This window comes from Ictalurus furcatus, chromosome 7 (assembly GCF_023375685.1).
Source record: "Ictalurus furcatus strain D&B chromosome 7, Billie_1.0, whole genome shotgun sequence".
Lineage (NCBI taxonomy): Eukaryota > Metazoa > Chordata > Actinopteri > Siluriformes > Ictaluridae > Ictalurus > Ictalurus furcatus.
In genome coordinates this window covers 32,541,617-32,559,794 of record NC_071261.1, presented here as the reverse complement: position 1 = coordinate 32,559,794, position 18,178 = coordinate 32,541,617, and the positions used below count along the sequence as shown (strand labels likewise).

General features: G+C 37.7%; 2 protein-coding genes across 2 annotated transcripts in view; one reads left to right on the top strand and one right to left on the bottom strand.

The window, feature by feature from the left end:
• The window catches only part of LOC128610750 (obscurin), a 63,589-nt gene extending 45,630 nt beyond the window's left edge, over window positions 1-17,959 (bottom strand). Inside the window, exons 1-10 of the mRNA XM_053630168.1 lie at window positions 17,203-17,959; window positions 16,199-16,318; window positions 15,750-15,785; window positions 15,035-15,301; window positions 13,810-14,097; window positions 12,277-12,612; window positions 11,013-11,285; window positions 9,755-10,003; window positions 9,337-9,526; window positions 1,064-1,154 (exon numbers count right to left, since the gene is read on the bottom strand). Of these exons, the coding sequence (XP_053486143.1) occupies window positions 1,064-1,154; window positions 9,337-9,526; window positions 9,755-10,003; window positions 11,013-11,285; window positions 12,277-12,612; window positions 13,810-14,097; window positions 15,035-15,301; window positions 15,750-15,785; window positions 16,199-16,229 (1,761 nt within the window). The 5' untranslated portion in view covers window positions 16,230-16,318; window positions 17,203-17,959. The remainder of the gene's footprint in view (window positions 1-1,063; window positions 1,155-9,336; window positions 9,527-9,754; window positions 10,004-11,012; window positions 11,286-12,276; window positions 12,613-13,809; window positions 14,098-15,034; window positions 15,302-15,749; window positions 15,786-16,198; window positions 16,319-17,202) is intronic.
• On the top strand, window positions 2,965-7,782 carry LOC128610510 (E3 ubiquitin-protein ligase TRIM39-like). The gene is made up of 7 exons (XM_053629877.1): window positions 2,965-3,168; window positions 3,611-4,194; window positions 4,283-4,378; window positions 4,469-4,723; window positions 4,819-4,966; window positions 5,875-5,901; window positions 6,003-7,782. The coding sequence occupies exons 2-7, from the start codon at window positions 3,613-3,615 to the stop codon at window positions 6,545-6,547; spliced, it is 1,653 nt and encodes a 550-aa protein (XP_053485852.1). The 5' UTR covers window positions 2,965-3,168; window positions 3,611-3,612; the 3' UTR covers window positions 6,548-7,782.
• Window positions 17,960-18,178: the final 219 nt, after the last annotated feature.

Sequence of the window (18,178 nt, the reverse complement as noted above, 5' to 3'; positions counted from 1 at the left end):
CAAGGCGGGGTACACCCTGGACAGGGTGCCAATCCATCGCAGGGCACACAAACACATACACACAAACACATGCACAAATTCATACACTACGGACACTTTAGACACGCCAATCATGCATGTCTTTGGACTGGGGGAGGAAACCGGAATACCTGGAGGAAACCCCCGCAGCACGGGGAGAACATGCAAAACTCAACACACACAGGGTCACAGTGGGAATCGAACCCCCGACCCTGGAAGCACTAGCCACTGTGTGCCCTGTATGTACTCAATACAGGCAATTAAGCAAGTCTACAGGGAGTTTGGCCTCATCATGTAGGACATCAATAGAGTAGCTCCTTAGCAGCTAGCCAGCTACTATAAATAACATTAGCTATGCTAATGAACAAATGACACCTGTTTTACTCACCTCAACATGTCTTTTACAATCATATACCCCATCATGGACAATCGAAAAGTCACTGTTGAAAACTTGTAAAGCTGTTGTTATTTTTGACCCCTATGGAACAGGGGTACACTTTAGTGTGGTCTGGGGTGAAGTGCCTTTTGTATTATCTTTTTTTTTCTTGGACACTCTGCCATGACGCTGCATAACAAACAGTGATACTGAACTACAGCGGTACACTGAACTGATGGATGAACTGAAGAGAGAGACTGCGTCCGAAACCGCATACTTACCTACTATATCTAGCAGGTGAAAATCAGTATGCCAGAAGAGGAGTATGTCCGAATTCTAAGTATGTGAGAAACAGTAGGTGAGAAATACCCGGATGGCGTACTGCTTCAGGTGAGATTTTACAGCATGCCACAGATGCACACTATGCAAGTCAAACAATCCCATGATGCAATGGGATTGCTGCAGACGAGCTCAGAAAAAAACACTGAAGACAGTGTCGGCTCTTTTTAAGTATTAAACCTTAGTTAAACAGGACTTGTTTAACAATACCCGAATAAATTGTTACTTGTTTAAGATTTTTGTGTTTATGATGACGTCCAAGGTCACTTTACAATGCTAACATGGCGGATGTAGAACGTCCAGGACTGTAGTGATAATACACACACATACAGATGACTTGCGGTCATTGAACAGCATGCCATTCAGCCTCTTGATGGCAGCCTCGGCAGCCTCTGCGCTCTCAAAGTGAACATATCTGAAACTATAAAGAGAGCACTTTTTAAATAGAGCTCACAACATCGTATTATATTAGATATCGAATAAACCTTGAAATGTACTTAACTGCAAATTAATTTCACTTAACACTGTCCCAGTTTGGCAAAGAGATGTAGAAATGGTGAAGTCAGGTAAATTGGGACAGGTCAGAAAAATGACATATGCTTCAGGTATTTTAAGGTTTGAAAATTGTCATGACTAATATATTCCACATATTTATGATGCATATATGAATGAGCTTTGCTTTTACTTCAAATCAGGTACATATGTTTATATTGAAATAATTTTTTAGGATATTAATGATGTTAATGCTGCTATAGCTGTAAGAAATTATGGAGTGTTACCAGGCCAAAGTCTTTATATGTCGTCATTTTTACTTAGTGTCAGATGGTCAGACAACGAACAATATATATGACGTAGAGTAGGGAATACTGTTAAGGTGTGTTAGATATGTTTGTATTACCATCGACCCGATGCTGAAAGTTGATAAAAGCGTATTGGAGTGATGTGCCGGTCCTCTTGTTCCTGCAGAGGCGGAGAGAGTGAACTCGTCCGACAGAGCTGAACTTCTCCAAGAGCATGGACTCGGTCACATCAGGGTGAAGATCGCCAACATAGAGTGATGCCATTTGGAATCTAGCACTGTTCATGTCACGTAGAAACTAAAACAAAAATTCCACTTTCAATTTTTGCAGTTTTATAGGGAAATAAACGGTTGTATTTATTTATTTATTTATTCATTTGTTTGTTTGTTTGTTTGTTTGTTTATTTATTTATTTATTTATTTATTTATTTATTTATTTATTATTTTAGTTTTTTTGAGCATCTCTCTGACAAAATCAGTTTTTCTGGAGCACTTGCTCCTTTGCTTTACAGCAAAACCCAGCAGCCTTCATTATGTTTTGTTTTTGTTTTTGTTTTTTTTGGTCTGAAATGTGGTGTATTATGTAATATTCTGCTTTCTTTACTGACATACAAAAACAATTATGCAACATTAATTTTGTGCTGGAAAACTAATGTTTGGAAATTTAAACTTTTTTGAACTGACTTGATAATGTAGAATGAATAAAATAAAAATCTATAACAAAGTTTGTGTTAAAAAATGGTGCTCTCTCTGACACACACACGCACACAGCACACACACACAATGAATAATACAATGAATGAATACATTAAAACTGCATGAATTTATTTATTAATATGAATATAAAATGTATTATGTTTATAAATATGAATATAAATACATTTTTATGCACCCATATTACACATGGTAGGTGTGAGTTAAATAAAAGGGCTTCAGCTTTCTGGCATTTTTCACTGAACATCTGTCAGGATCATCATGAGAGAGTGTATAAAACAAAAAGACCAAAATTCTGCATTAGTGATGATTAAGAAAACTGGAAACAGAAGGATGATTGATATCATAAACTACACTGTGATGTTTGTTTTATAAATTATTTTCAGTAAAATATGTGTGAAGAACTGATGTTTGTTTTTACCCTGACAGATTTTTTTATTATTATTAATAAATGCTTTAATATAATATAAACGTGTTCCTCTTCTCTTGTGAAGCCCAACACTGATATCATTTTAATGTACACCACATTTCTCCAGCACACTCCTATGAGAAAATTAATATCATTAGTAAAATTACTTACTGAACATGTACACAGTGAAGATTTTATTACAGAGATGGAGACAGTATAAAACGCTGTTGTTCACTGGGGGAATTTCCCCCATCTAGTGACCAGAATCTGTAATTACAAGTCGAGTAAAAGTCAAACAGTGGGCGTGTCTCTTATGACGTCACTCAGCTGAACCGAAACTCAAGCTCAAAACCGTTTCATGACCAAAACCAGATCCTTTCAGCAGGACACAGCCTCCAGTTTGAAGCTTCTCTCTCTTTCTTCGAGGGATTAAAACCACTGCAGGTGAACACTAAGAGAACAGGAACAAGAGGAAAAAGAGGGGAATCAGGAGGAAAAGAGAAATAGAAATTGGTAAGTGGTGCTACAGATGAGACTACTTCCTGTTTGTATAGTTGTTTTTCACTTGATTTCTATTACACTGTTTAAAATACACTGGATCTGTTCCAGTTCAGTTCCTCTTCAGGATAAAACACACAGGGCTTTCATCTTAAAGAACAGGATTTTAGCTCACATTAAACATAAGATAAATGTATTAATATATATTTCAGAGTGAGAGGTGAGACTACTTCCTGTTCCTATCAGTAACTATTGTTCGTTTTGTCATTTACTAACTGCTCAAAGTGCACTGGGTTTGTCACAGTTCAAGTGGATTTTATGTGTTTACTCACACAGAGAAAGTTATATTTTACTCTAACAGCACGACACTGAGAGCTTTAGTTCTGGATAATTTTCATGAATAATGTGTAAAGTTATCTGTGGTCTAAATCCACTCTCATGGTGTCTCCTGTGTCAGTCATGGCTTCCTCCAGCAGTGTCCTGTGTGAAGATCAGCTCCAGTGCTCCATCTGTCTGGATGTGTTCACTGATCCAGTCTCTACTCCATGTGGACACAACTTCTGTATGATCTGTCTCAAAGAGTTCTGGGACAGCAGTTCACACTGCCAATGTCCAGTGTGTAAGAAGGAATTCCCTAAAAGACCTGAGTTATGTGTGAATACGTTCATCTCTGGACTTGCTGCTCCATTTAGGAAGTCAGTTCAGGTGAAATCCAGCAGCGCTGCAGAAAAACCGACCCAATCTCTGGTGCTCTGTGAAGCCTGCTCTGAAGAGAAATGTGTAGCCGTGAAGTCCTGCCTGACCTGTATGACGTCTTACTGCAAGACTCACCTGGAACCTCATGAGAGAGTTTCTTCATTGAAGAAGCACAAACTGATGGAGCCTGTGGAGAACCTGGAGGACTACATCTGCCAGAAACATGAGAGACCCCTGGAGCTGTTCTGTAGAGACGACCAGACGTGTGTGTGTCAGTTCTGTACTGAGGGAGACCACAAAACTCACAACACTGTTCCTATAGAGGAGGAGAGTGGAGAGAAGAAGGTGAGAGACTGAAAATTAATGATGCATATTTAACACAAATATCACCTTTATTTTTAATAAGTTTATACATAATATATATTTTTCTCAGACTGAGTTGGGGAAGACACGAGCAGAAGTTCAGCAGATGATCCAGGAGCGACTGAAGAAGATTGAGGAAATCAAACACTCTGTAGAACGCAATAAAGTGAGTCTCTTAACTAACCTACACAATAACGTCTTTATAAAAACACATTAGGAGAATCCTGATATAATCATATGAAATAAAATAATTTAGCTCGATGTGTCTCCTGTTAGGAAAAACACAGAGAAGGAGAAAGCAGACGGTGTGGAGATCTTCAGTGCTCTGATGCGCTGCATTGAGAGAAGCCAGGCTGAGCTGCTTCAGGTGATGGAGGAGAAGCAGAAAGCAGCAGAGAAGCAGGCTGAAGAGTTGATTAAAGAGCTGGAGCAGGAAATCACTGAGCTAAAGAGGAGAAACACTGAGCTGGAGCAGATCTCACACACTGAGGATCACCTCCACCTCCTACAGGTCAGAGTCCCTCTGTTTCTCAATAGCAGTGCAGCACATGACAGGACAGCAGTCCCCATGCTGAGGGATTTCTCCTCTCTCCTGCTGTACTGTAGATTTACCCGTCACTGTGCAGCCCTCCACACACCCAGGACTGGCCTGACGTCACAATTAACTCTCATCTGAGTCTGGAGCCTCTGAGGAGAGCTCTGTCTCAGCTTCAGGAAACTCTCAGTGAGGAAATGGAGAAGCTTCACAAGATTAGTAAGTGTTTAATGATCTCTAAGAATATGTTGATTCAGAAATGTATAAAGAAATGTCCTGATAACAGAAATACATGAATTGTACAGTGTGCATTTAGAGATTTTTGATCTGATGTAAGTTATAAAGCTCTGTGTTAGGAAAATAATCAACAAAGGGGAGGTAAGATGAAGCAGTAACTGTTACATCCCAAGGTTATTATTTTTTTCTTATAACAGCTTTTCCCAAAGAGTTTATTCATCTTATACCACAGAAATATGCCAACATTTTATTTATAGAAGTATAACATGTCACACTTTTTATCCATTTATAGTTACAGTATATTGAATGTTGTGAAACATCCATGAAACAAGTTAGTTTCTGTTCTCACTTCCGTTATAGCAGCTATAAACAGTCATTTCCTTACAAGCTTCTCTTTTTCTCACTCATGTTAATAAGATAAAAACACACCTAGTCCTATTAACAAGAAGCTACAAAGAGTAAACTCCTCTGTCCTGAAGATATCAGAAATCTTAAAGTTACAGCTTTACCTCTGACTGTTACAAAGCGCCGACACTGGAGACTCCTTCCATAAATGTTACAGAAATAAAGGTTACAGAAATGATTATACATGTCTTTTTATAAAAAAGCATCTGCATACAAGTCCCTGTGAATGAGCTGTTACTATAGAAACGCTAAGGTATTAGAACCAGTGCATTAATATGAACCTGTGATTTGCAGCTGCACGACTGTCCGAGCTGCTGTTCTAGAAAATTAATCAACACCAATCAGAACTCAACAGCACTGTGGTGTAATCTGTAATAAAATATTTAGATCAATATGATGTTTGTGTTTTAGTTTTATTGTTACAGTACTTTGTTATAACTCATAATTTTAAACTCTCCAATTATCCAATATTATTTTCCAAACAGAACTGAAGAGAATTCAGCAATATGCAGGTTTGTGAGCTCTTATTGATCACATGACTAAATCTATATTTCTTCACTGTTACACACTGTGCAATGATAAAACTGATGTACGCTGTGTTTCTGTCTCTCAGTGGATGTGACTCTGGATCCTGATACAGCGAATCCTTATCTCATCCTGTCTGATGATGGGAAACAAGTTAAATGTGGAGACACAGAACAGGATCTCCCTGATAACCCAGAGAGGTTTAATTATTATGTCATTGCGTTGGGAAAGGAGGGATTCTCCTCAGGGAGATTTTACTATGAGGTGCAGGTCAGAGGGAAGACTGAGTGGGATTTAGGAGTGGCCCAAGAGTCCATTAACAGGAAAGGGATGATTACACCCAGTCCTGAAGATGGATACTGGTGTGTGTGGCTGAGGAATGAGACTGAATATGAGGCTCTGGACTCTCCCTCTGTTCCCCTCTCCTTGAAACCGGCTCCTCAGAAGGTGGGGGTGTTTGTGGATTATGAGGAGGGTCTGATCTCCTTCTATGATGTTGATGTAAAATCTCATATCTACTCTTTCACTGGTCAGACTTTCACTGAGAAACTTTATCCATTCTTCAGCCCCTGTCTCAATAATGGAGGTGAAAATTCAGCACCACTGATCATCTGTCCTTTTAGTCAAATCTAATATAAATTTATAAAACTGACTTTTATTTCTTAATAAAAATGAAAACAGTGCTGTTATTATCTGACATTTGTTTTAAGTTTAAAAATAAATGATGTTTACATTTTATTTATGTGTAAAATGTAAATGTTTTACTGTCGCTCTCATTGTGATGATCCTCCGTGCTAAAGTGGTCTAATCCTGTCAGGATCCATCATCACTCCTGTAACTGATCTTCAAATCACATTTACTCAAATACATTCTCCATTTTCATTTAAAATATATTTTTTAAAGAAAATGTTTTAATTCGGCTCAGATTTAATAATGCAAGCTATTTTTATTGGCAATATGTCATCAGAGCAAACCAGCTACTCCATTTCCCAGAATGCACCAACAACTACAAACATGGCGGAAGAGGACTACACTTCCCAGTGTAACACACAGACACGTCACCTTCTCATGAGGACTAATCTCACACACCTGTTCCTGATCACAATCATCACACCACACTATAATAGAGACTGTTCAAACACTTGAACAAGTGAGAAGTGTACGCTCAGTTGTCTTGTCTCTGTTGTTATCAAGCCTGCTATCATGTCTGTTTATTCTGGTGTTTTGACTTTGCTTACGTTCATGATGTCGTCTTGTTGCCCTGCCCTACTTGTGATGTTTGTCTGATCACCTGACCTCTGCGTGTTCATGATTATTGTCTTCTGCCTTATCCTTTGGCTGTTGTTGTTGTTGTTGTTGTTGTTTCATTAAACTTCCATACCTGCACTTGCTTCTGCCCTGCGCCTGCATTACGTGACACAATAACTAGAGAAATAAGTAGTATACTTTATTTTGTCATTTTCAGTGTTCTGAAGGTTGTTTCTACATCAAATTAAGACCAAAGCACTAAGAAATACAAAATTATATATATATATTTTTTTCAGCCTGTGCAGTTAGCTTCCACATCCGTAAACACAAAATAAATATAAAATTGTCAAATGTAAAAATTATTGACAGCCTTTAATGTACAGTTAATATTATTTTATTATTATAAACTATTATTTTTTGCAGACACTTGAGACACATCTCTAACTCAGCTTTTACAGCTTTATGAATGAGGGTGTGTTTCATATAAATTAGATTAGCTATGAGGGAAAGTTAGAGTGCTGTGTGCATTGGATATGTAAATAAGGGAGTAGTGGGCGGAGCTTGTCTCACGCAATGATTTCACTCTCGCTCCCTGCAGTGCTACGACTGACCACTAGAGTTCGCGCTCTCCTGAGTCTTCATTCATTTCCTCTAATCATTTTCCTTACCACACTGTGTGAGTTTTAAAGTTATAATACTAATAATTATCTGGTGCGGATGCGGCAGAAGATGAAGTATTTCTTTATTTGTAAAGTAACATCTTTCTTTAGGCTAGTTTTGTTGCTGTGATACGCACCATTATGTCATATTATTATTTTTTTCTTGAAAAATTCAGACTTTATTCTAGTAATATCATATATTATGACTTTTTCCCCTCAACACGGGTAATGGTGGACCTGACTCCAAAAGCCTGGAAAATAAAGTTCATTTTGGTTTCTAAACCTGATATTCTCTGTTATTAGGGCAATATGATATTCGATATGATATTAACATTTTCCCCGGGTCAGACACTTTGTTTATTCAGTCAAAATATTGGGAAGAATTTATACATTAATTAATTTATGTTTAAGATATAGTGAACCTGTAGTACATTTTCTGAACAATATTAAACCTCTGTTCATAGGCATTTTTAATTCATTTACTTTTATACAGACAAAAATCGAATCGAATCGAAATCCTGAAGTCAGTATTGTAAATTGATTTGAATCGTGACCGGCGCGTATCGTTACACCCCTAGCAACTAATGATAAGTATGACTAGCGTACTCAATCACCAGCAGAAGAGCTGAAAGAGCACTTTCCATCACTAGCTAAGTTAACAGATGGTTATCTAACTTATCTACCTAATCTATCCACCGTGTCCCTCAACACATACTGACGTCATTAACCAGAGTAGTTTACTTAAAAAATGTACACAGCTTAACATTAACAGTGTATTTTTGTTCACATTTTTCTTGGCGAGAAATAAAGTACACATTGTCTTGGTTAAGATTTTCTTTTATTTTCTATTTTAAAAAATACAAAATGTTAAAAATAAAATGGCGATATTTAAAATGCACAAGAGTATTTGCTCAGAGTTTTCTCATTATATTACATGTACTTCACACATCATTGCAACCAGGTTAACTAACGCAGTGAACAAAATGATATATAACCCTTATTATACATTTATTTCACACGTGTTTTTGCATTAGCAACATGTAGGCTTTATTAGAGACTAAACACATGTTCACTTTCACCTCATGAGGACGTTTGCAGGCTTCAGCTAAACAAACCCAGTCAGAAAGACGAGTGCGTGTAAGATGCTGAGCTACGAACAGCATGATGTTAAAGCGACAGATCAGTATTATTTACAATATACAAAATGACTCTAAAGGAATGATGAAATGATTTCTACATTAAACGGATCCTCTTTTTATAGATGAACTTTGCTGACTCCTCTATGACTGTGTTCTGGATTCTGTCTTCAGTGTGAGCTGTTAAAGAAATGAAAAAGGTCATTTGTTTCATTACAATTTTACTCCAGGTGTTTATGACAGAAAAGCAACCGAACTGCATTTAAGTGCCAGTGCCTCAGATGTGTTAGAAAATCAACATCATTCATTCAGTCGTCTCCAGTCACTTCAAAATGTTTTTTTTTTTTTAAATGCTAATAGTGAGTCACATGATTTCTACTTTTCTTTAAGTGAAAATATTTTTCTGGCAGTAATTAAAGTTAGTTTGTTCATTATGTGAAACGTACTGAAAGAGTTCTTACCTCGAGCTCTGTAACATTTGACCAGCAGAATGATGGTCACCAGCAGATACGGAGAGGCCGTCACTACACTACTGATCAGCATGAGCACTGAGAATGGAGCTTCTACACCTGACGGTGAATAAAATAATCATTATAATAACACTTTATTCATGATGAACTGTTTGTATGTTTTACTCAAACTGCAGTACAAATAAATCCATGTTCACTCGTGCACAAATACCATACTGTACATGTACTTACATAAACTCAGCACTATAGATTACATTATGTAAAGATACTGAGTTCAACACTTTCAGTCACAGTTGTATTTAAATGAATATTGAAATGATTTCTCACCTCTGACTGAGACCCAGCTTTTCGGTGACTCTCCTCTCTCTGGGTGTTTACAGTGGTAGAAACCTTCATTTGACTTTGAGACAGTTCGGATGATCATCTCTCCTGTAGTCTGAGTCTGGAGAACTGATCCATCTTTATAGAAATCAGCTCGGAGGTTTGAGGAATTTGGGTATCGATATAAACAGCGTAGAGTCAGAGGATGTCCCTCAGTCACAGGATGGACAGGACTCTCCAGGATCACATCCCCATCTAGAACACAGAAAATCACACGTACAATAAAATAAATGATATCTCTAATTAATCTGTATATAATCTGCATAAATGAGTCTCCACAGTCCAAATTATGGATTCATTGGAACTGGTATCAGGTATCATCATAGGTAATTGTTTAAAAAGAAAATAACAAGCTCTGACACCAACATCTGATGTGCTACCATGTGACATAAGCCTAGATAAGCCTAGTGTACATTGTCTTGCTAATGAACAGATGACAAAATGAAAGTTATCTGGAAGTATTTCACGATTAATGTTCAAAGTAAAGCAGACTGCAACCTGGGCTCGGTGAAAATATCAAGAGGAGACACTACAGCATCTTCCTACAACATGAGTAACCTAATAAAACACTTTATAGTTAATAGAGTGTGGGGGTGACCCAAATGAGTGAACAGAGCAGTCTCAGTGAACATGGCCATTAAAAATGAACTCAAGGTGCCATTAATTGTGCACAAAGGTATTTGTGAGAGTGGAGCAGTGAAGAGAGTGTGCAGAGAAACTATCACACATGACAGCACTGAGCACTGAGCCATGTGCACTTCCTTTCCCCTCGCTCCCCACCGTCTACACTTTGCTTGTGAGTGAAGCTGAAAGTCACAGCACTTTGCACTCATTTTTAATGACCAAGTTCACTGATACAACTCAGGTTCCACCTTCACTCTCTATTAAAGACACTGTTTAAATACCATAGCATATTAAACATAATCTAAGCACAATGAGTTATCTGTACACAGCAGCAATCAACACAAACAGAGAGAAATAAAATGTTCTATGACATCCCTGATTGATTAATACTCAGTAAGTTACTCATGTCATTATCATTATCAGTGTGGGTATCGGTAAGCATGTACTTCTACTCAGTCTGGAAAATAATGTCTTTGTCTTGTTGAACAGTTCTCCCAGTTGGAAACTCAGAGTTCTGAATATTCTGTAATGAAACCTTTCCCTTTCCCTTTAACAATAAACACACTACATGAAGACGCACCATGCACTGTGATGTTGACAGGATTACTGTTTTCTCCAGATTCAGACTCACACCAGTAAACTCCAGTGTAGGATGTGGAGAGGAAGCTGATTTTACATGTAGATCCTGTAACTGATCCCCTTGAACAATCTAACACTCTCTCACTGTGTGTGTATCGTCTCACTCTCCATCCAGTAGAGTTAATCTGGTCCTCACAGCTCTGTGAGAGAGAGTCTTTAGTAAAGTGTTGGGTTTTGCTGGGATTGATGATCAGAGAGACTGGAGGAGATTCACCTTAAACACAGAAGAGAGTCATGTAAATAAGAATAAGTGTAATATGGAATATAATGAGAATACAAGTGCATGTGCATTCAGAATTATGTTTATTAATCTGGAATCAAAGCCACAGTTCATAGCATGGGTCATAACACAGACAGGTTTAACACGCGATCATCCATAATCATAAATGCTGCAAAATGGAAAAGTTCAAAACCGAGAAATAAAATGAAAACTGGGACTAGGAACACAGGAAAGTCCTTCAGCTGCTGCAAAGGAACAAAAATCAGCAAAGACACAGAACACCACAGAGGGAATAAATACAAAAAGAGTTTGAGGTGAAACTAGGAATAGGTGCACATGATCAGAGCATCACATCAACATCACATGACCACCAGACATCACCATCATCTCAGTATTAGCCTAGCTCTAGCACACCACCTCCAGGTCTCTTCCTCACTGTAGATTACATTAGGCCACACATGCATTTGCACAATGTAAAGTTCAGAGCCATGTTTAATTTGTGATTGCCATTGCTGTGTTTAGCCCCTTTGCTCTTGATTACTCTTTTGGATTTTCCCTCTGCTCTCTTATATTGTACTTTACTGTGTTTGACCCTTGCCTGTTTTTCAGCTCTGCTATTTGTATTGTGTTCACTAATATTTGTATTGTGTTCACAACGAATATTGTGCGTCTCTTTGACCTGTTCTGGCTTTCTGGCTTTTATAATAAAATCCTCCTGCCCATAGATCCTCAATCCTTAATCATCTCCTTAGTCCTCTTTGTTTCCAGGAAAATAAACCAATGACTAGATGAGGGACGGAGACAGCACACAAACACAGCACATGGCTTTTTTCACCAATGTCACAAAGGGGAAAATTCTACCAGCACTCAGCATGCTTTAACTTCCTTATACATATTAATAAATGAATGTTGCATGAATCTCTTCTTACATTCACACATCCACACCTTTACTATTTAACCTAAACCCACTGTTATTTTTCCTCACCAGTGATCCATAGTGTCTGTGGATTGCTGTACTGTGTGTGAAAGGCTGGTTCTCCTCTCTCTCCTCTGCACATATAAACTCCTGTGTGATTAAGAGCAGCAGGACTGAGAGTGTATTTGCCTCCAGATCCTCTGCTGCTGTCTGAGAGGAGCTCCACATACATGATATAGCCATGATTATGTTTTATTTGAGTTAAGCCGTCTCTGTAGGGAACAGTTGTGTACCAGCTGAATGTCCAGTCTGTAGAGGAGTCTGTAATCTCACAGCTTAGTGTCACTGAGTCTCCTTCAGTCAGCCAGCTCTGTGGAGATACACTCAGTACTGCCCCTGGTCTCTCTGTTACACAGGAAATACAACACATTTTATCTACATTTATTTAATACACAGTAAGAAGATTTTTATGAATTGCACATGATGTTTTTTTTTTCATGAGAGTGTGGCAGTATAAGTGATTTAACTATCCCATTGGCCCTGCTCGGGGGATGGCTTCGGCAAACCAATGAGGTGGGAGCTACCCTGTTATTTAAGAACCTTTATTTTGGCAAGCGCATATGTGTCTTTGTGATTCGGAGTTCCTCACTCCCTGGCATTTCTGTTTTCATTTCCGTTCAGGTACGTTGAGGCTCTGCTCACGGTGTAATGAGGTGAACATCTCAAGACTAATATATATATATATATAGTTTTAGGGCGGAGCTGGTGGTGCATGCATTGTGGTGAGTTGGAGGCGGAGAGGGCGTTCAGTGATCGCAACATTATCCGGTGGCTGAATGATATGTATATGTATATGTATATGGATGTATATGTGTATGTATATTGAGCCGCGTTACCTGTGAGTAATCATACAACTTTGTGTCTGGTGTTTGTTCAACCCAATGGTAATTAAGATCACAGCATGGGGCAGGATTTGTGTACTATTTTATTTTTAATTACTGTAAATTTGTGCTTAAATCTTAAGACTTTACAACAGTTTGTGTAGTTCAGGTGTTTAGTTACAGACATGTAACCATGTTATAATGATTTACAAGATATTTCCATGTATAGTATTTGTCACTACTTATTATTCTATTTAATATAGTATGTTGTGTTTAGACTGTAAGGAAGTGAAGATAATTTCTTACATTTCTCACACATTGGAGTTTCTGGTTTCAGACGTACTGTATTCTGTGTATTTTTCCTTCTTTTAACAAAGTTTAAGTAAGTAATAAAACACTCAGTCTCACACTGTTATAGAAAAATACTGAGTGATGTAAAAATGCAGCTTGTCATGTTACAGGAAAACTGCAGATCATAAACTCCTCGGTCCTGAAGACTTTCCCATGATGGAAATCTTAAAATTATAGCTTTACCTCTTTATTTTTCTTTGTTTTTTCGCATTGGATCTCACCAGCCACAAATGACAAATACTTTTAAACCATTTATATTTAAAGATCATTTGAACATTCTAGAATAACAAGGAATTACAATAATTAAGCAATTTTTTTTCTCATCCCTTCTAACAAACCTGTGGTGAAAAGGGAAAAAATCATGACATACCTCTCACTGTAATATTGACAGGATCACTGAACTCTGTGCAGTAGTAGGAGTGGTACCCTCCCTTGTAGTTTCTCCTGCGTGCTCGACACTGGTACACTGTTTCTCCATCATTATCGTCTGTCACTTTGAGTGTGTCTGTTTCTTCAGTGCTCAAAGGATGTAACGACTGATTATTTTTGTACCATTGAATCTCCCATCCAGTCGACTGCAGCTCACAGGTCAGAGTGATGGTGTCTCCAGTGTAGACGGAGCTCTGAGGATTCACTCTCACAGTCGGTGTGGGTTTTTCTGTTGGTATGAAATGATGAAGGAGTCAGAACTGCTTTTCTCTTTACAACATAAGCAGTAGATTCACTGTGCTTTAACATATGCTTTGTGTCTAAAACAAACATTTAGATTTAACATTTGATACAAGATGTTTTCGTACTTTTTCTTACACGGCTGGTATTCAGTATATTTTCTATGTAACAAAATGCATGATTAGATTGAAGTGTAAAACACTGTATTTACTGATTTTAGATTGTTATTTTATGGATCCTGCACAAATCCTGCAGCACCATCTGAACATAAATGCATTTTCTTAAAAGATATCAGGAGCATGTCTTCAGAACATAAAACAGAGAGGAGAGCTTACACATTTTGTACAGACGACAGCAGATAAAGTTATAAAATATTTAAATGTCTCAATACAAAGACATTAATAACTAGAACCATAGTGAAGAGAACAGAAGTGAATCAGGGATTATTTCCCCAGCGGTGTTAGTGTCAAGTGAAGAGAAGATCATGAGGCTGGTATTTAAATGCTGTGAGTGACTTCTACCTCAGGTGATGAGACACAGACTGATGTGGACGATGCTGATCATCAAAATCTCTCAAAATTACAGAATTCTCAGATAAAACCTTATAAATCCAATGCTTCAAATGATCAGATAGTAAATCAGATAATGGCAGAGGCAACACAAGGTGAGATTTACTGCCTTCTTCCTTAATGTTCGCTGTGTATTATTAATCAGACTGACTCACCACAATTATACTGCAAACTTAATATAAAGACCTGCACAAGACATGATGATGATTCCTGTGAAAGAGATCTGTGTGTACTAGACAGGGAAGTGAAAGTCAACATTAAACAAACAGCGTCTCAGTTACTGACAGATCAAATTCCAAACCCTAAAAAATAATGTTAATATATTAAATAAGAAATAAAAAACACCCACAGACTCACCTGATACAGTCAGTGTAACAGCATCACTGATCTCTGAGCTCTGAGAGTCACTGCTCTGTCCTCTGCAGGTGTAGTCACCATGGTGACCGTATAGAACAGACCGGATTTTGAACTCCTGCACTGTGATGTCTGTGAGTCTGTTATTCTTATCCCAGCTGTATGTCCACTGAGTGTCTCCTCCTCCCTGTATGTCACATCTGAGAGTAACTGTCTCTCCAGTGAACACATGTGTATCAGGCGCTATGGACACCACAGCTTTAGGCCTCCCTATAAAACATTCTGTTGTTAATAAACCTTACATAAACTAATCCCACGTGTACATATCATTTATTTAGACAGAGTATGAGTACATGTTTTTTATTACTTGTTGATACTGATATGTGTAACCTACTTACTATTAAGAAATCAGGGGCATCATGGGACATTTTATTTAGCATTATTTATGTCAGTTGTTACCATGTGCTGCTGTCATTAAACTTGTTCTAGAACTATATAAACTATAAAGAGAGATCAGAAGGGGGGCACAAACTGTTTTCAAGAAAAAAACAAAACAGACAGAGCATCATGTAAGTACTCGATATATTGTGTTGCTTTTCAAATAGAATGTACATAAATCAACACATTTGACTGTGACAATCAATTGTGCACAAACTTCTCAGCCCCAAAACAAATAAATTATACACACAGTATAAAGGATAAACTATATATAAATCACCTTGAGCATGGGCCACTGGTATAAGTGAAATCAGCACTAAAAAGGGAACAGAAACAGAACATGATGTAAATATGGAAAATATTCAGTGTATTAATGAAAACAGCACATTTTAGACACCGAACCCACAAGATTAAATCTTATTCAGGAAATCTAAACTACCATCTGTAAGAAATACATTCTGAGCTCTCTTAATAATAAATAAACAAAAACTACAATAACTTAAAGGTCACTATTCTGCTCATTAAAGTGTTTTTCTTCTTTTCTTTCACTTTATTGAAGTGTGAAAAACTTAGCGCTGGGACATAAAACCAACAGACCGCACACTGTAACATTCTGCACATGTACTAATCACACAACAAACTCATCACTCAGGACATTCAGACTGCAGATGAACAACTTTATACCCCACCACTCACTCTAATGAAGAGACAAAGAGAACATTTACTCACAGAGCATCACAGCGAGTGGACTGAACTCCATCCTGTCTCTCTAACGACTGACTGACTGACAGAGCAGTGGTGTGTGTTAATGTCTCAGCACTTCCTGTGTTTTCTCGCTGTCAGATCGCACTACTCGGAAAGAAAGAAAGAACGAGAATGGGTGTATCTGTGATCTTTACCTTCTATTTCAGTGCATGCAGACTCTGTATCCTTCCTCTTTCCACAGTAATACTAGATTTTATTATATTTTTTTTTTGCCCTCTAGTGGTATGTGACTGAAGGACATCCAAGTGAATATGAGGTGATGAGAAAATCATGAGAAGGTTAATGGAAGCATGTAAACCCTGGTTAATGATATTACCCCATACGGAGATTAACAGTGGTGTGTGAAAAGCTGTTCTAAATGAGCTGCTAGACTGTAGGCTGGATGACTTTATGTTTCTGACTCTCAATTATCTATTATGCGGTTACTCTAAAAAATCACTAGATAATAGTGTAAAGTCATGTATGAAAGCCTCAAACAAAAAAGGTTGAGAGGTTATATCATTATTAATGTCACGCTGCCCCATTAAAATCTATGCTCATGAAGCGCTGATTACTGAGTTCCTAGAACAGGTATAGCCTATATACATGCTATGGTCATGTGACCTACTAATGATTAATGTGTGTGCAGCCACAAGCCCTACAATAAGCGTTTATAATACAGGTCAAAACAATCAGTATGAAGTAAAATGAGGGGAGTGTATTACTCATGGAATCTTTAATGTTATAACCATGTGTACATTGTGTAGACAGAGATCACTAATCCTGTGTGAATCGTTTATAATTACTATAGACGTCAACATTACTTAAGACATAAACTCACAGGACATTTTATTAGGAAAATCATGCAGATATAGACTGGGCCATAGCTAGGAGCGCCCCCTGGAATAATAGTGCAGTAAGCCTAATGAACAAACATACAGGAAGTCCAATGGGGAAGAAGCGTATTCTTAGAAATGTAAAATCCTTACAAGTTTGACACTTAGAAGTTTCAAATCCTCTGTGTGATTCCTGGCAGCAAAGCCATTTCCCCATTTATCCACTCTGGCCATAAAGGAGAACAGAGAAAAGTAAAGACATTTATATACTAGCTAACACTCTGAACTGGTTATATCTACTTACCCATTTGGTACTATTTATCTAGTATCCACTTATCCACTACTTATCCACTACTTATACAGTTGGACTCAGCCTCCAGAGACCCCACTCGCTTTTCCCCCAAGCTGTAAAACACCCTAAAATATTCTCACATTGGTTGATTCATGGTTTAATCATGGCAAACCCTTATAAGTGAATATCAGGATTAGCTGATGTCTAAGAACACCAGCGTACATTCATCAAATACTGTAAATTCATCAGGTTTCTCCCCTTCTTATGCTGTTTCTCTTGTGTCAGATTGATGTTACTACAGTCAGCTACCCTGACAGGAAAGCTCTGCTCATCCACCACCTTCCCTACAAACCTCCTAATTCCATTCAAAGTGTGTTCTTTTATCAGCCAAATTGAAAACAGTTCCCCTGGGTTTGTCAAAAGCCGTAAACATGAACAATAAAAATGTTCATGCAAATGTAAACAAACTATAAAGAGTGTGTTAGCGCGTGCAGAACAACAGGCCGGACGACGGCAGCAATGATCCAGGACAGCATGTTGTAAAACCAAATAAATAAATATTAATGCCAGCTAACTCTACAGTACTTTCATGTTAATTCTTTGTTATGTGCAGTACCAGATACCAAGTGTTCATATAACCAAAAACCAACCAAAGGTGTAAGTATATGAGTAAAAGAAAAAATAAGGTTAAAGAGCCACATGCTTATTAAACTAAATGTATTAATGCACTTTCGACAAAATTAGTATTTCAGAGTGTCGTGTCTGATCTCACTGCTTAAAATAATGCTTTAAAATGGGAAAAAACATTTCTATAATTTTTCCTGAAATAGGAATTTT